This window comes from Bufo bufo, chromosome 7, assembly GCF_905171765.1.
Source record: "Bufo bufo chromosome 7, aBufBuf1.1, whole genome shotgun sequence".
Taxonomy (NCBI): Eukaryota; Metazoa; Chordata; class Amphibia; order Anura; family Bufonidae; genus Bufo; species Bufo bufo.
Genome location: NC_053395.1, coordinates 216,671 through 243,767, shown reverse-complemented (window position 1 = coordinate 243,767; position 27,097 = coordinate 216,671). Strand labels below are relative to the sequence as shown.

The 27,097-nt window shown below is 52.4% G+C and overlaps 1 protein-coding gene across 6 annotated transcripts in view; it reads left to right on the top strand.

Annotated features, from left to right (window-relative positions):
* STK36 (serine/threonine kinase 36) overlaps window positions 1–27,097 on the top strand; it is a 112,015-nt gene that overhangs the window by 45,109 nt on the left and 39,809 nt on the right. For 5 of the 6 annotated variants that reach the window (XM_040440807.1, XM_040440808.1, XM_040440804.1 and 2 more), the window contains 8 exons: window positions 2,754–2,839; window positions 2,925–3,024; window positions 23,307–23,433; window positions 23,965–24,062; window positions 24,217–24,321; window positions 25,720–25,818; window positions 25,886–25,980; window positions 26,152–26,212. In XM_040440807.1, the coding sequence (XP_040296741.1) occupies window positions 2,754–2,839; window positions 2,925–3,024; window positions 23,307–23,433; window positions 23,965–24,062; window positions 24,217–24,321; window positions 25,720–25,818; window positions 25,886–25,980; window positions 26,152–26,212 (771 nt within the window). The remainder of the gene's footprint in view (window positions 1–2,753; window positions 2,840–2,924; window positions 3,025–23,306; window positions 23,434–23,964; window positions 24,063–24,216; window positions 24,322–25,719; window positions 25,819–25,885; window positions 25,981–26,151; window positions 26,213–27,097) is intronic. The other variant, XM_040440809.1, reaches the window with a different exon arrangement.

Below are 27,097 nucleotides of genomic sequence, written 5' to 3'. Positions count from 1 at the left end.
TCCTCTCTGTATATAACACAGGGGATGGGGTATTATACCTGTATATACCGGAGACTCTCCTCTCTGTATATAACACAGGGGATGGGGTATTATACCTGTATATACTGGAGCCTCTCCTCTCTGTATATGACACAGGGGATGGGCTATTATACCTGTATATACTGTACTCTCCTCTCTGTATATAACACAGGGGATGGGGTATTATACCTGTATATACCGGAGACTCTCCTCTCTGTATATAACACAGGGGATGGGGTATTATACCTGTATATACTGGAGCCTCTCCTCTCTGTATATAACACAGGGGATGGGGTATTATACCTGTATATACCGGAGACTTGTGTGTCTGAGTGCATTGATTTATAAAGTCCCAGTGGGTATAACCACAGGACGTGGCACATCTTGTACTGCTTGGCTCTGAATGCTTTGGCGGCTTTCAACTAAGTCATTGCAAAATGTTTAGTGTGGCAGGTCCCCCCGTGTGCCCCATGTGTAGATGATGGTTTTGCTCCTCAGGGTTCATGGTGTGGCCGGTTCCCCATGTGTAGATGATGGTTTTGCTCCTCAGGGTTCATGGTGTGGCCGGTCCCCCCTGTGTGCCCCATGTGTAGATGATGATTTTGCTCCTCAGGGTTCATGGTGCGGCAGATTTCCCCGTGTACCCCATGTGTAGATGATGGTTTTTCTCCTCAGGGTTCATGGTGCGGCAGGTCCCCCCGTGTGCCCCATGTGTAGATGATGATTTTGTTCCTCAGGGTTTATGGTGTGGCAGATCACCCTGTGTGCCCCATGTGTAGATGATGGTTTTGCTCCTCAGGGTTCATGGTGCGGCAGGTCCCCCCGTTTTCCCCATGTGTAGATGATGATTTTGCTCCTCAGGGTTCATGGTGTGGCAGATCACCCTGTGTGCCCCATGTGTAGATGATGATTTTGCTCCTCAGGGTTCATGGTGTGGCAGGTCCCCCCGTGTGCCCCATGTGTAGATGATGATTTTGCTCCTCAGGGTTCATGGTGTGGCAGATCACCCTGTGTGCCCCATGTGTAGATGATGATTTTGCTCCTCAGGGTTACATGGTGTGGCAGATTACCCTGTGTGCCCCATGTGTAGATGATGATTTTGCTCCTCAGGGTTCATGGTGCGGCAGGTCCCCCCGTGTGCCCCATGTGTAGATGATGGTTTTGCTCCTCAGGGTTCATGGTGCGGCAGGTCCCCCCGTGTACCCCATGTGTAGATGATGGTTTTGCTCCTCAGGGTTCATGGTGCGGCAGGTCCCCCCGTGTGCCCCATGTGTAGATGATGGTTTTGCTCCTCAGGGTTCATGGTGCGGCAGGTCCCCCCGTGTGCCCCATGTGTAGATGATGATTTTGCTCCTCAGGGTTCATGGTGCGGCAGGTCCCCCCGTGTGCCCCATGTGTAGATGATGGTTTTGCTTCTCAGGGTTCATGGTGTGGCAGATCACCCTGTGTACCCCATGTGTAGATGATGGTTTTGCTCCTCATGGTTCATGGTGCGGCAGGTCCCCCCGTGTGCCCCATGTGTAGATGATGATTTTGCTCCTCAGTGTTCATGGTGTGGCAGATCACCCAGTGTGCCCCATGTGTAGATGATGATTTTGCTCCTCATGGTTCATGGTGTGGCAGGTCCCCCCGTGTGCCCCATGTGTAGATGATGGTTTTGCTCCTCATGGTTCATGGTGTGGCAGGTCCCCCCGTGTGCCCCATGTGTAGATGATGGTTTTGCACCTCAGGGTTCATGGTGCGGCAGGTCCCCCCGTGTGCCCCATGTGTAGATGATGGTTTTGCTCCTCAGGGTTCATGGTGTGGCAGGTCCCCCCGTGTGCCCCATGTGTAGATGATGGTTTTGCACCTCAGGGTTCATGGTGCGGCAGGTCCCCCCGTGTGCCCCATGTGTAGATGATGGTTTTGCTCCTCAGGGTTCATGGTGCGGCAGGTCCCCCCGTGTACCCCATGTGTAGATGATGGTTTTGCTCCTCAGGGTTCATGGTGCGGCAGGTCCCCCCGTGTGCCCCATGTGTAGATGATGGTTTTGCTCCTCAGGGTTCATGGTGCGGCAGGTCCCCCCGTGTGCCCCATGTGTAGATGATGATTTTGCTCCTCAGGGTTACATGGTGTGGCAGATTACCCCGTGTTCCCCATGTGTAGATGATGGTTTTGTTCCTCAGGGTTACATGGTGTGGCAGATCACCCCGTGTGCCCCATGTGTAGATGATGACTTTTCTCCTCAGGGTTCATGGTGTGGCAGATCACCCTGTGTGCCCCATGTGTAGTTGATGATTTTGCTCCTCAGGGTTCATGGTGCGGCAGGTCCCCCCGTGTGCCCCATGTGTAGATGATGGTTTTGCTTCTCAGGGTTCATGGTGTGGCAGATCACCCTGTGTGCCCCATGTGTAGATGATGGTTTTGCACCTCAGGGTTCATGGTGCGGCAGGTCCCCCCGTGTGCCCCATGTGTAGATGATGGTTTTGCTCCTCAGGGTTACATGGTGTGGCAGATTACCCCGTGTGCCCTATGTGTAGACTGGTTTACTGTGTGTGTTGTACCCGAGCTGTTGTAAAGATTGTTGTGCAGACTACACGCAGAAAGGCTAGATTGATGGTATAGTATTCTCATCTCCTTCAGGGATGTTGAGAGTAACAGTGTATTTTGGAGATGGTGGGAGTAATTGCCGTGCTTTATAGACAATATGATGCTCCTTGCTTCTCTCCTCTCATTGTCTTGCTCTCCATATGCAGTGCTCCTGGGCCGTCTCCTTCCTGTCTGATCTTTTTGTGCTGCTGAATTCCTATTACTGTTTTTGGGGACTTCCGGAATCTTCCAGGTGAGGTTGAAGTTCAGCGATCTTATAGTCTTTCTCACGTGTAGCTCCTTGACATGTCAACTGTTAACCCTTCGTTTTGCTCCAGAGAGCTGCAGGCGTGCTCCAGTGACTTCCTGCGTGTTCTGGATGAGCTGCTGTGTAGTCCGGCAGGGACTGAAGAGGGACTGTTGGGGCAGAGCTTGCAGGTAAGTCCTCCTGGCTGCTGCCTTGTGGGTCGGAGTTCTGGCTCAGAATTTTAACAAAATGCCGATATTATCCCGTAACTTATCGGCTAGTAATCCTCACAATCTTATTAACACACCAGATATTAAAGGGCTTCTACCACCAGAAATACCGTTATGTAGCGGACTGATATAGTGATGCGCTAATGTTTGTTACCTTTCTCCCTGCAGCCGTTCTCATAAAACGGGCACTTTTATAATATGCTAATGAGCCTCTAGGTGCAATGTGGGCGTAGAATCAGCACCTAGAGCCTCCGTCTACTCACCCTTTATCCCGCCCAGGTCCCCTGTTCTGCCCGCCCCACTCCTCTTGATTGATCGCGTACGAAATAAATCCCGCGCCTGCGCCGTTCACTTCTGTATTCGGCGCAGGCGCAGTGAGTGAATGATGCACTCCTGGTGCCGGATTCCTCACGGTGCCGGCGCCGACGGCATCAGGAGAGCGGCCTTCACTCACTGCGCCTGTGCCGAATACAGAAGTGAACGGCGCAGGCACGGGATTTCGTATGCGATGCTGCGAACCGTGACATCAATCAAGAGGAGCGTCGCGGGCAGAACAGGGGACCTGGGCGGGATAAAGGGTGAGTAGACGGAGGCTCTAGGTCAGTGGTGGCGAACCTATGGCACGGGTGCCAGAGGTGGCACTGAGAGCCCTCTCTCTGGGCACCCGCACCCTGGAAAAAGTCTATGGTGTACCAATATGTCTTAGACTCTTCCTGCCATTCATCAGCGCAGGGCGCACTATGAACAGCACAGGCAGCACATTGAATATAGGCAGGCTATTATAGCTAAATGATAAAGTACATGGAATATATACTATATTGGACTATAGTATTCAGGTTTAATTGTCGTGTTGGCACTTTGCAATAAATAAGCAGGCTTTGGGTTGCAGTTTGGGCACTCGGTCTCTAAAAGGTTCACCATCACTGCTCTAGGTGCTGATTCTACGCCCACATAGCACCTAGAGGCTCATTAGCATATTATAAAAGTGCTTATTTTATCAGAACGGCTGCAGGGAGGAAGGTAGCAAACACCCTGTTATGTAGTGGGGACATTAGCGCATCGCTATATCAGTCAGATACATAACGGTATTTCTGGTGGTAGAAACCCTTTTAAGTTACAAAAGGAAAAAACAGAAGGATGCTGACTTTATCTCCTCAAACCCACCCAAACTTTAAGAAACCAGCCAAAAACGTAGAATACTCTCCCAAGAATCTTCAATATATTCTCCAAACCAAGATATTATATCAAATGAACAACCCATCACAGAAAACATGCTGAAAGATAAGTTATCTTCCCTACAAAGCAATATTTGGGCAAATTGTGCAAAATATCCATAAAGATATTGAGAACCTATCCTCTCGCACTTCCCATATAGAAAACGAAATGGAAGAATTCATTGCAGCCCACAGTGATCTTGTAGACGCATACAATAATGCCATTACTGAAATAAAATCGCTTCAAGATAAAGTTGTAGATCTAGAAGAGACATCGCGTCGAAATAATGTAAAAATAAGAGCGATTCCTGAAGTTGGTCGCCCCCCCCCCCCCCCCCCCCAACTTCTCAATCACTTCTTCCCATGCACTATACAACTCCGAGAGACGTACCAACCAGAATACATATCTACCGCGTTAAAGTCCAACTTCTACAAGAAACCAGAAGAAGAAAACCCTACCTGAACCCAGCCAAAATATCCAGACCCTCCCGCATCTGTCAGCCACAAAAAAACCTGTCCAACATCACCAGCGTACGCCGAGAGAATGAAATCCGATACAATGGGGCTTCCCAACGAGAGAGAGAGAGACAGCTCCGTGTCTGTGCGCTGGACCCCGAGCTCCGTGTCTGTGCGCTGGACCCCGAGCTCCGTGTCTGTGCGCTGGACCCCGAGCTCCGTGTCTGTGCGCTGGACCCCGAGCTCCGTGTCTGTGCGCTGGACCCCGAGCTCCGTGTCTGTGCGCTGGACCCCGAGCTCCGTGTCTGTGCGCTGGACCCCGAGCTCCGTGTCTGTGCGCTGGACCCCGAGCTCCGTGTCTGTGCGCTGGACCCCGAGCACACGATGTATGCCGACCCTGGGACATATGGCCCGCTCACAGACCGTATGTCTCAGAGGGCATACGGTCGTGTGCATGAGCCCTTAGGGTCCATTAACAGGTCCGCAAAATGGGTCTGCATCCATTCCGCAATTTTGCGGAACAGGTGCGTACCCATTCTTTTTCAATGGGGCAGGAATGTGCGGTCCAAAAATAGAACATTTCCTATTCTTGTCCGCAATTGCGGACAAGAGAAGGCATTTTCTATGAGAGTGCTGGCGATGTGGGGTCCGTCACTCTGCTGTGCTCAGTGTAGGGAGAGGATGCTGCTGATGTGAGGGGGAGAATAGGACAGAATCCGTTATCAGAAGTGCTTGTTAACTCAGCGATCTACATAGATTTAGTTTTTTGGGTCCAGTGCACAATCTTTTTACCATGCCCTGAGCCCAGTGACACAGAAAAATAACTTTTATCCGTCTGTTAGGTGGGCGGCGGCGGCCATTTTATGCAAGTTCTGTGCACCAGCACTGCATATGTGCATTTGAGACAGTCAAATACAAGCTTGAAATACTGCAATTATATTCTGGGTTAAAAAAAATCACCCATTTTTTTTGCAAGACCCTCCATCTGGGGCCTTTGCTGTATCTGTCACAGTCAAATACAACCAGTCAATACTGCAGTTAGGTTGAATAAGGGACGTGGCCCAGGTCGTGGTGCTGCTGGTGGAGCTCCTGTTGCAGGGAGAGGACGTGGTCGATCTGTGCCAGCTACACACACAAGTGAAACCCCTTCCTCAGGTGCGAGTAGGCGACAGAATCTGCAGCGGTATTTGGTCGGGCCTAATGCGGCTCTATGAATGGTGAGGCCTGAACAAGTACAGGAGATAGTAGATTGGGTGGCTGACAGTGGATCCAGTTCCTTCACATTGTCTCCCACCCAGTCTCCTGCTGAAAGACCACAGTTGGCACCTGCAGCCGATGTCCATCAGTCTTTCACCTCGCCCCCTTGCAAATCAGCCAAGCAGTCTGAGCCCCAAGTCATGCAGCAGTCTCTTCTGCTTTTTGATGACTCTGTTAGCCGGGTTTCCCAGGGCCGTCCACCTAGCCCTGCCCCAGAAGTGGAAGAGATTGAGTGCACCGATGCCCAACCACTTATCTTTCAAGATGAGTACATGGGAGGACCACCGCAGCACGTCTCGGATGATGACCAAACACAGGTGCCAACTGCTGGGGCTTTCTGCAGTGTGCAGACCGACAAGGAGGGCAGGGGTGAAGACTGGGTGGAAGATGATGTGGAGGACAATGAGGTCCTAGACCCCACATGGAATCAAAGTCATGCGAGTGACCGATGTAGTTCGGAGGAAGAGGCGGTGGTCGCACAGAGCCACCAGCACAGCAGAAGAGGGAGCAGAGTGCAAAAGCGGAGCGGCCGTCCTCTAGACCGTACGCCTGCTACTGCCCACCGCAGCAAGGGACCGAGCACACCAAAGCCAGCTCCAAGGAGTTCCCTGACGTGGCAGTTCTTCAGACAATGTGCTGACGAGAAGACACGAGTGGTTTGCACGCTGTGCAATCAGAGCCTGAAGCGAGGCATAAACGTTCTCAACCTGAGCACAACCTGCATGACCAGGCATCTAAGTGCAAAGCACGAGCTGCAGTGGAGAAGACACCTCAAAAACCAAGAAAGGTCTCTGGCTCCTCCTGCTTCCTCTTCTGCTGCAGTCGTGGCCTCTTCATCCACCTCTGGAGTGACAGTGCCACCTGCCACCCCGCAGAGGATCTGCCAGCAACACCACCACCTGGGTCACCAAGCATCTCCACAATGTCCCACGGAAGCGTTCAGCTCTCCATATCCCAAACGCTGGAGAGGAAGAGGAAGTACCCCCTACCCACCCACCATCCCTGGCCCTGAATGCCAGCATTTCTAAATTACTGGCCTTTGAAATGCTGTCATTCCGTCTGGTGGAGACGGAGAGTTTTAAAGGCCTTATGGCGGTGGCTCTCCCACAGTACGTCGTGCCCAGCCGCCACTACTTTTCCAGGAGAGCCATCCCTTCCTGTGCACTGCGCAACGCCATCTGTGGCAAGGTGCACCTGACTCCGAATACGTGGACCAGTAAGCACGGTCAGGGCCGCTTTATCTCCATAACAGCACACTGGGTAAATGCAGTGGCGGCTGGGCCTGAGGCGGATAGCAGTTTGGAGCTTGTCCTTCCAGCACCGAGGATTGCAGGGCGCTTCAGTTTGCTTCCTCCTCCTACTCCGCTTCCTCATCCTCTACCGGCTCCTCATCCGGTCAGCGTAACCCCTTCACCACCAACTTCAGCACAGCCAGGGGTAAACGACAGCATGCAGTTTTAGAACGTATCTGTTTGGGGGACAAACCCCACACCGCGCAGGAGCTGTGGACGGGCCTTGAACAACAGACCGATGAGTGGTTGGTGCCAGTCAGCCTCAAGCCCGGCCTGGTGGTGTGCGATAATGGGCGAAATCTCGTAGCAGCTCTGGGACTAGCCGGTTTGACGCACATCCCTTGCCTGGCGCATGCGCTGAATTTAGTGGTGCAGAGATTCCTTAAACATTACCTGATATGTCAGAGCTGCCGCATAAAGTGCGGGCCGTCTGTTCGCGCTTCCGGCGTTCACATCCTGCCGCTGCTCGCCTGTCAGCGCTGCAGCGTAACTTCGCTCACCGCCTCATATGCGACGTGCCCACCAGGTGGAACTCCACCTTGCACATGCTGGCCAGACTGTGCGAGCAGCAGCAGGCCATAGTGGAGTTTCAGCTGCAGCACGCACGGGTCAGTCGCTCTGTGGATCAGACCCACTTCACCACCAATGACTGGGCCTCCATGCGAGACCTGTGTTCCTCGTTGCGCTGTTTCGAGTACTCCACCAACATGGCCAGTGCCGATGACGCCGTTCTCAGCGTTACTATCCCACTTCTAGGCCTCCATGAAAAAACGCTGCTGGCGATGATGGAAGAGGATGTGGCACAGGAGGAGGAGGAAGGGGGATCATTTCATAGGGTTTCCAGCCAGTCATTCCCAAGTGCCTCCGAGGGTGGGTTCCTGCAGCCACAAACCTAAGGTACATAATTGTCCAGCCAGGGCACAGTTCTGGAGGTGGAGGAGATGGAGGATGAGGAGATGGAGGAGGAGGAACCATGTTCACAGCAGGGTGGCACCCAGACCAGCTCATGGCCATCACTGGTGCGTGGCTGGGGGGATACAGAGGACACAGACGATACACCTCCCACAGAGGACAGCTTGTCGTTGCCTCTGGGCAGCCTGGCACACATGAGCGATTACATGCTGCAGTGTCTCCGCAACGACCGCTGAGTTGCCCACATTCTAACTTGTGCTGATTCCTGGGTGGCCGCGCTGCTGGATCCCCGTTACACGGACAACGTACCGTCCTTAATTCCCTCACTGGAGCGTGATCGTAAGATGCGCGAGTACAAGCGCACGCTGGTAGACGCGCTGCTGGTGGCATTCCCACCTGACAGCGGGGGCACAGTGGAAGCACAAGGCAGAGGAAGAGGTCGCCAACGCAGCTGTGTCAGCGCCAGCACCTCAGAAGGCAGGGTTAGCATGGCCGACATGTGGAAAAGCTTTGTCAGCACGCCACAACAACCAGCACCACCAGCTGATATGGAACGTCTTAGCGGGAGGCAGCATTTCACCAACATGGTGGAGCAGTATGTGTGCACACGCCTACACGTACTGAATGACGGGTCTGCCCCCTTCAACTTCTGGGTCTCCAAATTGGGCACATGTCCTGAGCTTGCCCTTTTCGCCTCGGAGGTGCTGGCCTGCCCTCCAGCCGGTGTATTATCTGAACGCGTGTTTAGCACGGCAGGGGTCGTTATCACAGACGAGCGCAGCCGCCTGTCCACAGCCAACGTGGACAAGCTCACGGTCATGAACCAGGCCTGGATCCCACAGGACTTGTCCGTACCTTGTGCAGAATAGACATGTATACCGGCAGTAACCAGCCATCGTTATACTGCAGCGCAATCGCTCATGTTTGTATTTTGGATATTTCACACTCTTTTGGAGTCTACCCTAACTTTGCAAAATTTAAATTAAAACCAAAAACCTGTATTGGCTACCTCATCCTCCTCCACCGCCGCTTCCACCTACTCCGCTACGTCCACCGCCTCCTCAAACTCCTACTCCATATGGACCTCCACCTCATACATCAAGATAATTTTTTTGTTCATTTTTACGTATTTTATTTTAAGTCATTTCACTCCTTTTTCTGTTACATTGTCGGGTAAAATTCACCAATTTTTGGCTGTAATCTATCACTGTTCTACCTAGTGGACAAGGAAATACATTTCACTAATTTTCCTGTTACATTCTTGGGTGACCTTTTACTATTTTTGCCGTGAATAAACTCCTGCTCTGCATAGGTGACAGGGACTTAAAGGGATTCTGTCACCTTGTTTTAGGTTATAGAGATGTGGACATGCACGGCTAGATCGCCGCTAGCATGTCCGCAATATACCTGTCCTATAGCGCTGTGTGCTTTTATTTAGTTAAAAAAATTATTTTATAGATATGTAAATGAGCCTAAGGGGCTGTACTAACCTTTCTGGAGCCCAGCCACACCCCCTGTGAAGGAGCCCAGCACCGCCTGTGTCCTCCGAATCTCCTCCTTTCTTCACAGTTAGATCGCCGTAATCTCGTGATGCGCAGTGTCGGCATGGTGTTCCTTCCCTGTGCTGGCATCAAGCTCAGGGAAGGAACTGCGCATGTGCGAGCTTACGCATCGCGGGATTACGGCCATCTAACTGAATAAAGGAGGAGATTCGGAGGACGCAGGCGGTGCTGGGCTCCTTACCAGGGGGGCGTGGCTGGGCTCCAAGAAGGTTAGTACATCCCCTTGGGCTCCTTCACAGGGGGCGTGGCTAGGCTCCAAGAAGGTTAGTACAGCCCCTTGGGCTCCTTCACAGGGGGCGTGGCTAGGCTCCAAGAAGGTTAGTACAGCCCCTTGGGCTCCTTCACAGGGGGTGTGGCTAGGCTCCAAGAAGGTTAGTACAGCCCCTTGGGCTCCTTCACAGGGGGCGTGGCTGGGCTCCAAGAAGGTTAGTACAGCCCCTTGGGCTCCTTACCAGGGGGGCGTGGCTGGGCTCCAAGAAGGTTAGTACATCCCCTTGGGCTCCTTACCAGGGGGGTGTGGCCGTCTCCAAGAAGGTTAGTACAGCCCCTTGGGCTCCTTACCAGGGGGGCGTGGTTGGGCTCCAAGAAGGTTAGTACAGCCCCTTGGGCTCCTTACCAGGGGGGCATGGCTGGGCTCCAAGAAGGTTAGTACATCCCCTTGGGCTCCTTACCAGGGGGGTGTGGCTGGGCTCCAAGAAGGTTAGTACAGCCCCTTGGGCTCCTTACCAGGGGGGTGTGGCTGGGCTCCAAGAAGGTTAGTACAGCCCCTTGGGCTCCTTACCACGGGGGCGTGGCTGGGCTCCAAGAAGGTTAGTACAGCCCCTTGGGCTCCTTACCAGGGGGGTGTGGCTGGGCTCCAAGAAGGTTAGTACAGCCCCTTGGGCTCCTTACCAGGGGGGCGTGGCTGGGCTCCAAGAAGGTTAGTACATCCCCTTGGGCTCCTTACCAGGGGGGTGTGGCCGGGCTCCAAGAAGGTTAGTACAGCCCCTTGGGCTCCTTACCAGGGGGGTGTGGCTGGGCTCCAAGAAGGTTAGTACAGCCCCTTGGGCTCCTTACCAGGGGGGTGTGGCCGGGCTCCAAGAAGGTTAGTACAGCCCCTTGGGCTCCTTACCAGGGGGGTGTGGCCGGGCTCCAAGAAGGTTAGTACAGCCCCTTGGGCTCCTTACCAGGGGGGTGTGGCTGGGCTCCAAGAAGGTTAGTACATCCCCTTGGGCTCCTTACCAGGGGGGCGTGGCCGGGCTCCAAGAAGGTTAGTACAGCCCCTTGGGCTCCTTACCAGGGGGGTGTGGCCGGGCTCCAAGAAGGTTAGTACAGCCCCTTGGGCTCCTTACCAGGGGGGTGTGGCCGGGCTCCAAGAAGGTTAGTACAGCCCCTTGGGCTCCTTACCAGGGGGGTATGGCTGGGCTCCAAGAAGGTTAGTACAGTCCCTTGGACTCCTTACCAGGGGGGTGTGGCCGGGCTCCAAGAAGGTTAGTACAGCCCCTTGGGCTCCTTACCAGGGGGGTGTGGCTGGGCTCCAAGAAGGTTAGTACAGCCCCTTGGGCTCCTTACCAGGGGGGCGTGGCTGGGCTCCAAGAAGGTTAGTACAGCCCCTTGGGCTCCTTACCAGGGGGTTGTGGCTGGGCTCCAAGAAGGTTAGTACAGCCCCTTGGGCTCCTTACCAGGGGGGTGTGGCTGGGCTCCAAGAAGGTTAGTACAGCCCCTTGGGCTCCTTACCAGGGGGGTGTGGCTGGGCTCCAAGAAGGTTAGTACAGCCCCTTGGGCTCCTTACCAGGGGGGCGTGGCTGGGCTCCAAGAAGGTTAGTACAGCCCCTTGGGCTCCTTACCAGGGGGTTGTGGCTGGGCTCCAAGAAGGTTAGTACAGCCCCTTGGGCTCCTTACCAGGGGGGTGGGAAAGGGATGGATGACTGAAATGGGAAGGTTGGCGGAAGGGGGCTGGGTGAAAACAATGGGATGGGGGTAGGTGGTGGATGGGGGGCAGGTGTGGGACAGGGGGCGGTGCAAAATTTCACACAACCTGTTCTCCATCAAATTTTTTAACTCCTGCACCTACTCGGGAGTCATTTGGTCTATTCGGGAGGCTAAAGTTTGCAGGTATTGTTCGTGAGGTGTGAGTTGACGCATCGACTCCGCCCCCTCCAATCGGCGTGCCAAGTCATCTAACGCTCGACGCATTTAATCTGCAAAACCTTCTAGAGCATCGGAAACCATCACTACAAGGTCCCCATAGTCCTCTCAACGGCTTCTACCGGATCTTCTGCTATTTAACATAGCTCTCACATTTTATCTCCAATGTGAGAGCGTATGCTGAAAATAGGGACCCGGTAGGGGACCAGGATTGACCTGAACCGGTGTATGAGGGACAGGAGGGCTGGGGGTGGCAGCCGGTTCCGGGTCCGCTGCTGGCAGTTCTGTGGAGAGAAAAAAAATAAGGCCTTGTATTACTGCTTCCAGTACATGCTATTGGCTACTTCTTAATGTAGTGGGCTGGCAGAAACGCAGGTGTCAAACGCTCCTCTGTCTCAGACAGCCCCCTGCTGACAGAATTGTCCCTCTGACCATAGGGGGCTGCATGAAACAGAGGGTTTCAAACGATCCTCGGACAGCCCCTTGCATGCAGAGGGAGATGAAAGAAAAATCATTTTATATTTATATTTAGAAAAGAAAAATGTACCTTCTAAGTGCCAGCGTTCTTCTTAAAGGGAACCTGTCATGTGGATATTTGATTATAATCTAACTGATTATATACAATCATTAACTACTAAAAAGTGCCTTAGATGTATTCACTTACTGGTGTGACAGACGGTTATCTCCTAATATACACACAAAGATGCTGCATGCTAATGAGCTGATTTGAGTCCAGCGTGATGTCAGTGAGTCCAGCGTATATTTAATTCAGAGCTATAGCCACTCCCCTGCCCACCTGCTGCTGGTTCCTATGGAAACAAACTGTCACTCAGCAGCAGGTGGGCGGGGAGAGTCAGGAGCTCATGAATATTCATGACTCATCATTATCAGCTGGAGCTTTTCAATACAAGATGTTGGCAGATTGACTGGTCAATTACAGAAAGTGACCCAGCATTGTGCTAAGAGAATCAGTCACTTATCTATGTTGCCCTTAGTTAGGACACCATAAAACTGGTGACAGGTTCCCTTTAAGAACCTCAAGGCCGCACTGTACATATGTCGGCCTTGAGGGTTAGGGTTGCTCCGGATCCACTCAGGGATTACAATATTATCATGGACTTAAAAGGAGTCTGTCACCACATTTGAGCCTATTAGACAGATCCAATAGCGTATATATGTGCCACCCAGAAGTTTAAAACGGTACCTTTGTTGCATATACCGGAGTCTTGTTTCAGCCAAAAATGAACTTTGTAGGTTCTGTAAATGCGCCCTCTCAAGTGCCCAGGGCGGCGTCTCAATCTTCCGAGCCCAAGACCGGACCTCCCCAACGGCTCATAACCCCGCCCTCCGTGTGCCTCTGCCCGCCCGTTTACGCTCCTCCTCTCTCCTGCGGCGCAGTGGAAAAGGAGAGAGGAGGAGCGTAAACGGGCGGGCAGGGCGGGGTTATGAGCCGTTGGGGAGGTCCGGTCTTGGGCTCGGAAGATTGAGACGCCGCCCTGGGCACTTGAGAGGGCGCATTTACAGAACCTACAAAGTTCATTTTTGGCTGAAACAAGACTCCGGTATATGCAACAAAGGTACCGTTTTAAACTTCTGGGTGGCACATATAACGCTATTGGATCTGTCTAATAGGCTCAAATGTGGTGACAGACTCCGTTTAAGTTTACATTATACATGAGGTAAAAATACATATCGCTGTACTTACCACATTCTTTCTGTTCCGCCGCATTTAGATCCCCCCAGCCAGTGAACAACGAGTCACAGATCTGCCTCCATAGCCGCTTGGTAAGGTGATGGTCTGCATGGGGGCGGTCGGTGTGGTCCCATAAAGCGGGACGCGCCTCCACCAGCTGGATAAGGAGTTCGTACGAGGGACAACGAACTCCATATCTTCCCCGGTGGAGACTCTGGAACTCTAACCCCAAAAGAAAAATTCAAATTAAAACTAAGCATTCAAGACTTACACGTCCCCGACCGCCATGGCCTCTTCCAAGGACTCTGGAGGCGACTGGGGGATCCTGCCTGGTGGATCTAGTAGAAGGTTCCTAAAAAAAACATTTAAAAAACTATTGTTAAAACATAATATTAGTTTAAAATGGATATATAGAAATATACTTACTTGCTGCCGGTCCTGGTCCGTACTATCTCCACCTTCCCTCGGTGACGCAGACGCCCGTGACTAGCGGGCCCCAGCAGGTGATGGTGCCGGTGTGGCGGCCGAGCTGGTCGATAATGAAGACTAGAAAAACGAAAAATAATGATTAATCCAATGATTATTAGAGGATTATAAAAAAACTATTCTTGCGTGTACTTACCGGTTGCTGGATACAACGCCGCTTTCTTGGCGGCCGAGGATCGTGTTCCAAGGTTTCAGAAATCTGTCGAGACCTAATGCAAAAGTATATTTAAACATGCTATACAACATAATTGACATAGATATCACTTTTTATTTTTATAATTTACGTTCAGATATTTTCAATTTCCAAAAACAATTTATTTTATTTTATTGTAGATGCTAAAAAAGAAAAAATATTAAAAGCATTATTCACATGACATTGTTTTTGATTCCCCACCTCAGTGCCATCTGCCCACCCTCTGCCATCTGCTGCCTTGCATTGCCATCTGCCTCCACCGGTACCATCTGCCCCCTCCCAGTGCCCCATACCATAATCTGCCCAAATGCCAACAGACCTACCCTTGCCATCTGCTCGCCCCATTACCATAACCTCAACCCCCCCCTGCCATAATCTGCCCACATGACTTGAGCACCCAATCAGTGCCTCTTCCACCCCCCTACGATCAGCCACACCTCTCGTCAATCTTCCCCAATCAGTGCCATATTTGCCCCCCCCCCCCACGTGCAATAATCTGGCCCCTATTAAATGACCAAACCAAAGTGCATCTTTCTCGCCCCAATTTGCCATCAGCCCGACCTCTAAACCATCTGCCCAAGCACCCCCTCCTCTTGCAATAATCGGCCCCCTATTCCTTGACCGCCAAAATATTCAGACTATGGAGTGTCAGTATTAGAAGAGTAGGCAAATACCGTAGTCGGGAGGAAGCCGGTGGTCGACGCAAACTATGGAGTGTCCGTATTAGAAGAGTAGGCAAATACCGTAGTCTGGAGGAAGCCGGTGGTCGACACAGACTATGGAGTGTCTGTATTAGAAGAGTAGGCAAATACCGTAGTCGGGAGGAAGCCGGTGGTCGACGCAGACTATGGAGTGTCCGTATTAGAAGAGTAGGCAAATACCGTAGTCTGGAGGAAGCCGGTGGTCGACGCAGACTATGGAGTGTCAGTATTAGAAGAGTAGGCATATACCGTAGTCGGGAGGAAGCCAGTGGTCGACGCAGACTATGGAGTGTCCGTATTAGAAGAGTGGGCATATACCGTAGTCGGGAGGAAGCCAGTGGTCGACGCAGACTATGGAGTGTCCGTATTAGAAGAGTGGGCATATACCGTAGTCGGGAGGAAGCCAGTGGTCGACGCAGACTATGGAGTGTCCGTATTAGAAGAGTGGGCATATACCGTAGTCGGGAGGAAGCCAGTGGTCGACGCAGACTATGGAGTGTCCGTATTAGAAGAGTGGGCATATACCGTAGTCGGGAGGAAGCCAGTGGTCGACGCAGACTATGGAGTGTCCGTATTAGAAGAGTGGGCATATACCGTAGTCGGGAGGAAGCCGGTGGTCGACGCAGACTATGGAGTGTCCGTATTAGAAGAGTGGGCATATACCGTAGTCGGGAGGAAGCCGGTGGTCGACGCAGACTATGGAGTGTCAGTATTAGAAGAGTAGGCATATACCGTAGTCGGGAGGAAGCCGGTGGTCGACGCAGACTATGGAGTGTCCGTATTAGAAGAGTGGGCATATACCGTAGTCGGGAGGAAGCCGGTGGTCGACGCAGACTATGGAGTGTCAGTATTAGAAGAGTAGGCAAATACCGTAGTCGGGAGGAAGCCGGTGGTCGACGCAGACTATGGAGTGTCAGTATTAGAAGAGTAGGCATATACCGTAGTCGGGAGGAAGCCGGTGGTCGACGCAGACTATGGAGTGTCCGTATTAGAAGAGTAGGCAAATACCGTAGTCGGGAGGAACCCAGTGGTCGACGCAGACTATGAACTGTCCTTATTAGAAGAGTAGGCATATACAGTAGTCGGGAGGAAGCCAGTGGTCGACGCAGACTATGGAGTGTCAGTATTAGAAGAGTAGGCATATACCGTAGTCGGGAGGAAGCCAGTGGTCGACGCAGACTATGGAGTGTCCGTATTAGAAGAGTGGGCATATACCGTAGTCGGGAGGAAGCCGGTGGTCGACGCAGACTATGGAGTGTCCGTATTAGAAGAGTAGGCAAATACCGTAGTCGGGAGGAAGCCGGTGGTCGACGCAGACTATGGAGTGTCCGTATTAGAAGAGTGGGCATATACCGTAGTCGGGAGGAAGCCGGTGGTCGACGCAGACTATGGAGTGTCAGTATTAGAAGAGTAGGCAAATACCCTAGTCGGGAGGAAGCCGGTGGTCGACGCAGACTATGGAGTGTCAGTATTAGAAGAGTAGGCATATACCGTAGTCGGGAGGAAGCCGGTGGTCGACGCAGACTATGGAGTGTCCGTATTAGAAGAGTAGGCAAATACCATAGTCGGGAGGAAGCCAGTGGTCGACGCAGACTATGAACTGTCCTTATTAGAAGAGTAGGCATATACCGTAGTCGGGAGGAAGCCAGTGGTCGACGCAGACTATGGAGTGTCCGTATTAGAAGAGTAGGCAAATACCGTAGTCGGGAGGAAGCCAGTGGTCGACGCACACGATGGAGTGTCCTTATTAGAAGAGTAGGCAAATACCGTAGTCGGGAGGAAGCCGGTGGTCGACGCACACGATGGAGCGTACAGGGGCGGGGACCCGTCCAGGAGCTGTAATCCTGCAATTGTGCGGTGCTGCATGATCAGCTGTGTTTCTGTCCAGGAGGACAGGGGCCACAAACCTTGGCTCTGGGGTCCGCAGGTTGTGCACCCTTGCTGTAAACCAATAATGATTATTGAGAAGACATCACACCTGCTGTATTACAGAACACCAGTGACTGTCTCTCTGCCATCTCTAACATTATGTCCTCTCTATCTGAAACTAAATCTTTCAAAAACTGAACTTCTTGTGTTCTCTCCATCTACTAACCTGCCTAAGGCTGCATTCACACGTCCGTGCTGTGTTGCGGACCTACAAATTGCGGATCCGCAACACACCCGCCCGGCACCCCTATAGAAATGCCTATTCTTGTCCGCAGCTGCGGACAAGAATAGGACATGCTCTATCTTTTTGCGGAGATGCGGACCCAAAGATCGAGGCCGCGCTCCGCAAATGCGGACGCAGACAGCACACTGTGTGCTGTCCGCATCCATTCCGTCCCCATAGAGAATGAATGGGTCCGCACTCGTTCCGCAAAATTGCGGAATGGATGCGGACCCATTTTGCGGACGTGTGAATGGAGCCTAAACCTGATGCCTGCCTCTCGGTGTGCAACACAGTCATCACTCCTAGGCAGCACGCCCGCTGTCTCGGGGTGACTTTTGACACTGATCTTTCTTTCACCCCCTATATTCAATCTCTCTCCCGCTCATGTCGCCTGCACTTCAAAAACATCTCTAGTATCTGCCCCTTTCTCTCTATGGAAACAACAAAAACTTTCCTTGTTGCCTTGATTACTGCAACTCACTATTAATTGGCCTTCCTCTCAGCGGACTTTCCCCTCTCCAATCTATTCTTAATGCCGTAGCCAGGGTCACCTATCTGTCCAACCGCTACTCTGATGCCTCCGCGCCGTGTCAGTCATTGCACTGGCTACCCATACACTATAGAATCCAATTCAAACTGCTCGTCCTCACCCAATCCCTCCACAGTGCTGCACCACCCTACATCTCTTCCCACATCTCTGTCTACCACCCTACCCGTGCCCTCCACAGTGCTGCACCACCCTACATCTCTTCCTTCATCTGTCTACCACCCTACCCGTGCCCTCCACAGTGCTGCACCACCCTACATCTCTTCCTTCATCTGTCTACCACCCTCCCCGTACTCTCCACAGTGCTGCACCTCCTACATCTCCGTCTACCACCCTACCCGTGCTCTCCACAGTGCTGCACCACCCTACATCTCTTCCCACATCTCTGTCTACCACCCTACCCGTGCCCTCCACAGTGCTGCACCACCCTACATCTTCTCCTCATCTCTGTCTACCACCCTCCCCGTACTCTCTACAGTGCTGCACCTCCTACATCTCCGTCTACCACCCTACCCGTGCTCTCCACAGTGCTGCACCCCCTACATCTCCTCCTCATCTCTGTCTACCATCCTACCTGTACTCACCACAGTGCTGCACCTCCTACATCTCCTCCTCATCTCTGTCTACCATCCTACCTGTACTCTCCACAGTGCTGTACCTCCTACATCTCTTCCCTCATCTGTCTACCACCCTACCCGTGCCCTCCACAGTGCTGCACCTCCTACATCTCCTCCTCATCTCTGTCTACCATCTTACCTGTACTCACCACAGTGCTGCACCTCCTACATCTCCTCCTCATCTCTGTCTACCATCCTACCCGTACTCTCCACAGTGCTGCACCACCTACATCTCCTCCTCATCTCTGTCTACCACCCTCCCCGTACTCTCCACAGTGCTGCACCTCCTACATCTTCTCCTCATCTCTGTCTACCACCCTACCCGTGCCCTCCACAGTGCTGCACCACCCTACATCTTCTCCTCATCTCTGTCTACCACCCTACCCGTGCCCTCCACAGTGCTGCACCACCCTACATCTCTTCCTTCATCTGTCCACCACCCTACCCGTGCCCTCCACAGTGCTGCACCACCCTACATCTTCTCCTCATCTCTGTCTACCACCCTCCCCGTACTCTCCACAGTGCTGCACCTCCTACATCTCCGTCTACCACCCTACCCGTGCTCTCCACAGTGCTGCACCCCCTACATCTCCTCCTCATCTCTGTCTACCACCCTACCTGTACTCACCACAGTGCTGCACCTCCTACATCTCCTCCTCATCTCTGTCTACCATCCTACCTGTACTCACCACAGTGCTGCACCTCCTACATCTCCGTCTACCATCCTACCTGTGCCCTCCACAGTGCTGCACCACCCTACATCTTCTCCTCATCTCTGTCTACCACCCTCCCCGTACTCTCCACAGTGCTGCACCTCCTACATCTCCGTCTACCACCCTACCCGTGCCCTCCACAGTGCTGCACCACCCTACATCTTCTCCTCATCTCTGTCTACCACCCTCCCCGTACTCTCTACAGTGCTGCACCTCCTACATCTCCGTCTACCACCCTACCCGTGCTCTCCACAGTGCTGCACCCCCTACATCTCCTCCTCATCTCTGTCTACCATCCTACCTGTACTCACCACAGTGCTGCACCTCCTACATCTCCGTCTACCATCCTACCTGTGCTCTCCACAGTGCTGCACCTCTACATCTCCTCCTCATCTCTGTCTACCATCCTACCTGTACTCACCACAGTGCTGCACCTCTACATCTCCTCCTCATCTCTGTCTACCATCCTACCTGTACTCACCACAGTGCTGCACCCCCTACATCTCCTCCTCATCTCTGTCTACCATCCTACCTGTGCTCTCCACAGTGCTGCACCTCCTACATCTCCGTCTACCATCCTACCCGTGCCCTCCACAGTGCTGCACCACCCTACATCTCTTCCTTCATCTGTCTACCACCCTACCCGTGCCCTCCACAGTGCTGCACCACCCTACATCTTCTCCTCATCTCTGTCTACCTCCCTCCCCGTACTCTCCACAGTGCTGCACCACCTACATCTCCTCCTCATCTCTGTCTACCATCCTACCTGTGCTCTCCACAGTGCTGCACCTCCTACATCTCCTCCTCATCTCTGTCTACCATCCTACCTGTACTCTCCACAGTGCTGCACCCCTACATCTCCTCCTCATCTCTGTCTACCATCCTACCTGTACTCTCCACAGTGCTGCACCCCCTACATCTCCTCCTCATCTCTGTCTACCATCCTACCTGTACTCTCCACAGTGCTGCACCTCTACATCTCCTCCTCATCTCTGTCTACCATCCTACCTGTACTCTCCACAGTGCTGCACCTCTACATCTTCTCCTCATCTCTGTCTACCACCCTCCCCGTACTCTCTACAGTGCTGCACCTCCTACATCTCCGTCTACCACCCTACCCGTGCTCTCCACAGTGCTGCACCCCCTACATCTCCTCCTCATCTCTGTCTACCATCCTACCTGTGCTCTCCACAGTGCTGCACCCCCCTACATCTCTTCCCTCATCTGCCTACCACCCTACCTGTGCTCTCCACAGTGCTGCACCACCTACATCTCCTCCTCATCTCTGTCTACCATCCTACCTGTACTCTCCACAGTGCTGCACCTCCTACATCTCCTCCTCATCTCTGTCTACCATCCTACCTGTACTCTCCACAGTGCTGTACCTCCTACATCTCTTCCCTCATCTGCCTACCACCCTACCTGTGCTCTCCACAGTGCTGCACCTCCTACATCTCCTCCTCATCTCTGTCTACCATCCTATCTGTACTCTCCACAGTGCTGCACCTCCTACATCTCCTCCTCATCTCTGTCTACCATCCTACCTGTGCTCTCCACAGTGCTGCACCCCTACATCTCCTCCTCATCTCTGTCTACCATCCTACCTGTACTCTCCACAGTGCTGCACCTCCTACATCTCCTCCTCATCTCTGTCTACCATCCTACCTGTACTCTCCACAGTGCTGCACCCTCTACATCTCCTCCTCATCTCTGTCTACCATCCTACCTGTACTCTCCACAGTGCTGCACCCCCTACATCTCCTCCTCATCACTGTCTACCATCCTACCTGTACTCTCCACAGTGCTACACCCCCTACATCTCCTCCTCATCTCTGTCTACCATCCTACCTGTACTCTCCACAGTGCTGCACTCCTACATCTCCTCCTCATCTCAGTCTACCATCCTACCTGTACTCTCCACAGTGCTGCACCCCCTACATCTCCTCCTCATCTCTGTCTACCATCCTACCTGTACTCTCCACAGTGCTGCACTCCCTACATCTCCTCCTTATCTCTGTCTACCATCCTACCTGTACTCTCCACAGTGCTGCACCCCCTACATCTCCTCCTCATCTCTGTCTACCATCCTACCTGTGCTCTCCACAGTGCTGCACCCCCTACATCTCCTCCTCATCTCTGTCTACCATCCTACCCGTACTCTCCACAGTGCTGCACCCCCTACATCTCCTCCTTATCTCTGTCTACCATCCTACCTGTACTCTCCACAGTGCTGCACCCCCTACATCTCCTCCTCATCTCTGTCTACCATCCTACCTGTACTCTCCACAGTGCTGCACCCCCTACATCTCCTCCTCATCTCTGTCTACCATCCTACCTGTACTCTCCACAATGCTGCACCTCCTACATCTCCTCCTCATCTCTGTCTACCATCTTACCTGTGCTCTCCACAGTGCTACACCTCCTACATCTCCTCCTCATCTCTGTCTACCATCCTCCCCGTGCTCTCCACAGTGCTGCACCCCCTACATCTCCTCCTCATCTCTGTCTACCACCCTCCCCTTGCCCTCCACAGTGCTGCACCTCCTACATCTCCTCCTTATCTCTGTCTACCATCCTACCTGTACTCTCCACAGTGCTGCACCCCCTACATCTCCTCCTCATCTCTGTCTACCATCCTACCTGTACTCTCCACAGTGCTGCACCTCCTACATCTCCTCCTCATCTGTCTACCACCCTACCTGTGCCCTCCACAGTGCTGCACCACCCTACATCTCTTCCTTCATCTGTCTACCACCCTACCCGTGCCCTCCACAGTGCTGCACCTCCTACATCTCCTCCTCATCTCTGTCTACCACCCTCCCCGTGCTCTCCACAGTGCTGCACCTCCTACATCTCCTCCTCATCTCTGTCTACCATCCTACCTGTACTCTCCACAGTGCTGCACCTCCTACATCTCCTCCTCATCTCTGTCTACCTCCCTCCCCGTACTCTCCACAGTGCTGCACCTCCTACATCTCCTCCTCATCTCTGTCTACCATCCTACCTGTACTCTCCACAGTGCTGCATCTCCTACATCTCCTCCTCATCTCTGTCTACCATCCTACCTGTACTCTCCACAGTGCTGCACCCCCTACATCTTCTCCTCATCTCTGTCTACCTCCCTCCCCGTACTCTCCACAGTGCTGCACCTCCTACATCTCCTCCTCATCTCTGTCTACCATCCTACCTGTACTCTCCACAGTGCTGCATCTCCTACATCTCCTCCTCATCTCTGTCTACCATCCTACCTGTACTCTCCACAGTGCTGCACCACCTACATCTTCATCTACCACCCTACCTGTACTCTCCACAGTGCTGCACCACCCTACATCTCTTCCCTCATCTGTCTACCATCCTACCTGTACTCTCCACAGTGCTGCACCTCCTACATCTCCTCCTCATCTCTGTCTACCACCCTCCCCGTGCTCTCCACAGTGCTGCACCCCCTACATCTTCATCTACCACCCTACCTGTGCTCTCCACAGTGCTGCACCCCCTACATCTCCTCCTCATCTCTGTCTACCATCCTACCTGTACTCTCCACAGTGCTGCACCTCCTACATCTCCTCCTCATCTCTGTCTACCATCCTACCTGTGCTCTCCACAGTGCTGCACCTCCTACATCTCCTCCTCATCTCTGTCTACCACCCTCCCCGTGCTCTCCACAGTGCTGCACCCCCTACATCTTCATCTACCACCCTACCTGTGCTCTCCACAGTGCTGCATCCCCTACATCTCCTCCTCATCTTCATCTACCATCCTCCCTGTGCTTTCCTTTCAGCCAATGACTTACGACTGACTTCCACAAAAATCCGAACCTCTCACTCCCGGCTCCAAGATTTCTCCCGAGCTGGAATGCCCTACCCCAAGAAATCGGGCTCAATCACAACATGCAGAGTTTTAAGCGTTTGCTAAAAACACATCTTTTCAGGGTGGCCTCTCGCCTCCCTTGATCTAACCTCCCATGGCCTATTTATCATTCCCTGAAGCTGCGCCTCCACTGCACCCAGAAGCACTTAGTATATTGGCCGCTGACCGGCTCATGTGGCTTTATATCTGCTCCCCTATTCTCCCAAGATGGCTGGACTATCGTACATAACAAGCACTTCTACCTTTTGTGTCACCCCTATCCCCTCATAGATTGTAAGCTCTTGCGAGCAGGGCCCTCATTCCTCTTGTTGTAATAATCGACTTGTCTGTTGCTATGTTATTTAGGACTGTCTGTACATGAACCCCTGAATTGTCAGGCGCTGCGGAATATTTTGGCGCTATAAAAATAAAGATTACTACTATTAGAAGAATCTGGACCTTTCTTTTGCAGTGTTTGGTGACCCTGAGTGATGGCACCAGCAGTGGTCGCCCAGAAAACTGTGCTCCGCTCTGCCAGGGCCTCGTGTCCCTGCACCCCCGCGTCCTGGACAAGATGATGGCGAGATGCCAGCCCGCAGGTGAGCCTCTTCCTGGTGGCTGGAAATCACGGGCCCTGAATGCTACTGGACCTGTCTGGTATCAGGGCCTGTCCTAATGGTGCCCGGACCCTGCTGGACAGGAGTATGGTCTCTAAGGGCAGAAGTGACTGGCGTTACCATTGTATCAGGGCGCAACGGCTGCCGCCCAATCAGAGCTAAGTGTTGCCCTGGAAGACTCGTACTTAGCTGCTCTCCGCCATATTGGAAACAAACTGTCCTGTCTGCATAGACGGTGCCAAAGAAAGGACAGCTGGCAGTAGTCTCCAGGGGTAGCTGCTTTCAGACCTGAGCCCTGCCTGTTGGGTTCCTGTCTTACTGATAATTAGATGACTGCTGACACCCACCCTCTAATGATAATGAGATGACTGCTGACCCCTCCTTCTAATAATAATGAGATGACTACTGACCCCTCCTTCTAATAATAATGAGATTACTGCTGTGGTGGCCTCTTCTGTCCCCGTTCGCCAGGATCTGCCCCATCCTTTAATCTCTTTAATCTTCTCTCCCCAGAGGACAGCGCCGGCCGCTCATCTTATCTCTTTACTTGGGCCTTGGCTGCTCTATGTGATGTCCCTGCGTCAGCAGAGCAGCGACTACTCCGAAAGCAGGTCTCTACGCCTTACCGTGTCTCTGTCATCTCGTCACCTGCGCCGTCTCTGGCGTCTCTTGTCCTTCGTTGCTCCAGCGGTCTCTTGGTTCTGTGTGCTCTCTCTTTCATTCCGGACACATAATAGGTTCTGTTTTGTGGTCTTTTTCCTCCAGGTCTCGCTTTATGTCTCAGAGAAGCTGCTGCTGGACTCGGGCAGAACTCTTTCTCATTTTCTCACTGGATTGGGCCAAGAATCCAGCATCCTCAGCCACCTCAAGGTAAGTGCCCCATTAGACGGTCAGATATCTCGCTGCATCTTGAGCCACCTCAAGGTAAGTGCCCCATTAGACGGTCAGATATCTCCCTGCATCTTGAGCCACCTCAAGGTAAGTGCCCCATTAGAAGGTCAGATATCTCCCTGCATCTTGAGCCACCTCAAGGTAAGTGCCCCATTAGACGGTCAGATATCTCCCTGCATCTTGAGCCACCTCAAGGTAAGTGCCCCATTAGAAGGTCAGATATCTCCCTGCATCTTGAGCCACCTCAAGGTAAGTGCCCCATTAGACGGTCAGATATCTCCCTGCATCTTAAGCCACCTCAAGGTAAGTGCCCCATTAGAAGGTCAGATATCTCCCTGCATCTTGAGCCACCTCAAGGTAAGTGCCCCATTAGACGGTCAGATATCTCGCTGCATCTTGAGCCACCTCAAGGTAAGTGCCCCATTAGACGGTCAGATATCTCCCTGCATCTTGAGCCACCTCAAGGTAAGTGCCCCATTAGAAGGTCAGATATCTCCCTGCATCTTGAGCCACCTCAAGGTAAGTGCCCCATTAGACGGTCAGATATCCCCCTGCATCTTGAGCCACCTCAAGGTAAGTGCCCCATTAGAAGGTCAGATATCTCCCTGCATCTTGAGCCACCTCAAGGTAAGTGCCCCATTAGACGGTCAGATATCTCCCTGCATCTTAAGCCACCTCAAGGTAAGTGCCCCATTAGAAGGTCAGATATCTCCCTGCATCTTGAGCCACCTCAAGGTAAGTGCCCCATTAGACGGTCAGATATCTCCCTGCATCCTGAGCCACCTCAAGGTAAGTGCCCCATTAGACGGTCAGATATCTCGCTGCATCCTGAGCCACCTCAAGGTAAGTGCCCCATTAGATGGTCAGATATCTCGCTGCATCCTGAGCCACCTCAAGGTAAGTGCCCCATTAGAAGGTCAGATATATCCCTGCATCTTGAGCCACCTCAAGGTAAGTGCCCCATTAGAAGGTCAGATATCTCCCTGCATCCTGAGCCACCTCAAGGTAAGTGCCCCATTAGACGGTCAGATATCTCGCTGCATCTTGAGCCACCTCAAGGTAAGTGCCCCATTAGATGGTCAGATTTGGAAGCAATAACTGGTGACTATTTGCTGTTTGGTTTCGGCCTGTTCTCCGCTGGCACGTTTACGCTGCAGATTGCTGATTAGACTAGGGGATGAGGCGGCGACTAAGATCCATAAAAACGGATTATGTTTCGCTCCTACTGCACTCGCCGCCCACTATTACTTGTGCCGGTCATTTCTCAGAATTGAGCGATTTGCATGGAATCTGAATCAATAATAGTGGCGTCTAATAAGCCCTCCATGATCACCCTCTGTCGGCAGCTCAGGCTCACGTTGGGTGTTCTTTTGGCAGATTTTATATGCCTGCTGTCATGCCAGTTCAGAAGTGTGCCAGCGCCTGGCGAAGGATTCCTCTGCGCTGCACAATATCATCATCTTCTTCAGTGGGGAGGTAAGAAGGAGAATCCAGAGGAGCCACAGAGCTGGTCCTGCCGTTCCTGACTGCCTGTCCTCTGCAGGTCAAGCTGTGGGATGCTTCGCGGGTCCAGGCCGCAGAGCTGTCTCTGTTACTCACTTCTCTACTTGCCCTACGTCTGCAGACTCTTCCGGATGAGTAAGTGTCTCTTCTTCCTCGTAATGTGCTGGTCATCCTGTGATATCCCTGACTGTACCGCACGGGGACGGCCACAATGTCCGCTCCAGAGATCAGCACGCACAGACCCCTGAGGAGTTGTGGAGGCTTCTGCTGTCACTTACCTGCTTTCTCCTTTCTACCTACCTGCAGGGTGCTGGCTTCATCAGTGCCGCTGTGTCATCTGCTCTCCTCGGACGTCCCGTCCCTCCTGGTGAGTTCTGGGCTTCGCTGCAACAGACATGGAAAATCACCCACCGCTCAATCCCTAATCCTTCCAGTCTAGCTGAGATTAGGGATGCAGGATCCCAGGTCTATAATGTCACACCTATAGTATATTCTCCAGCACACGGTGTAATCCAAGGGCTCTATAATGTCATACCTATAGTATATTCTCCAGCACATGGTGTAATCCCAGGTCTCTATAATGTCACACCTATAGTATATTCTCCAGCACACGGTGTAATCCAAGGGCTCTATAATGTCATACCTATAGTATATTCTCCAGCACACGGTGTAATCCCAGGTCTCTATAATGTCACACCTATAGTATATTCTCCAGCACATGGTATAATCCCAGGTCTCTATAATGTCACACCTATAGTATATTCTCCAGCACATGGTGTAATCCCAGGTCTCTATAATGTCACACCTATAGTATATTCTCCAGCACACAGTATAATCCCAGGTCTCTATAATCTCACACCTATAGTATATTCTCCAGCACACGGTATAATCCCAGGTCTCTATAATGTCACACCTATAGTATATTCTCCAGCACATGGTGTAATCCCAGGTCTATAATGTCACACCTATAGTATATTCTCCAGCACATGGTGTAATCCCAGGTCTATAATGTCACACCTATAGTATATTCTCCAGCACATGGTGTAATCCCAGGTCTATAATGTCACACCTATAGTATATTCTCCAGCACACGGTGTAATCCCAGGTCTCTATAATGTCACACCTATAGTATATTCTCCAGCACACGGTATAATCCCAGGTCTCTATAATGTCACACCTATAGTATATTCTCCAGCACACGGTGTAATCCCAGGTCTCTATAATGTCATACCTATAGTATATTCTCCAGCAC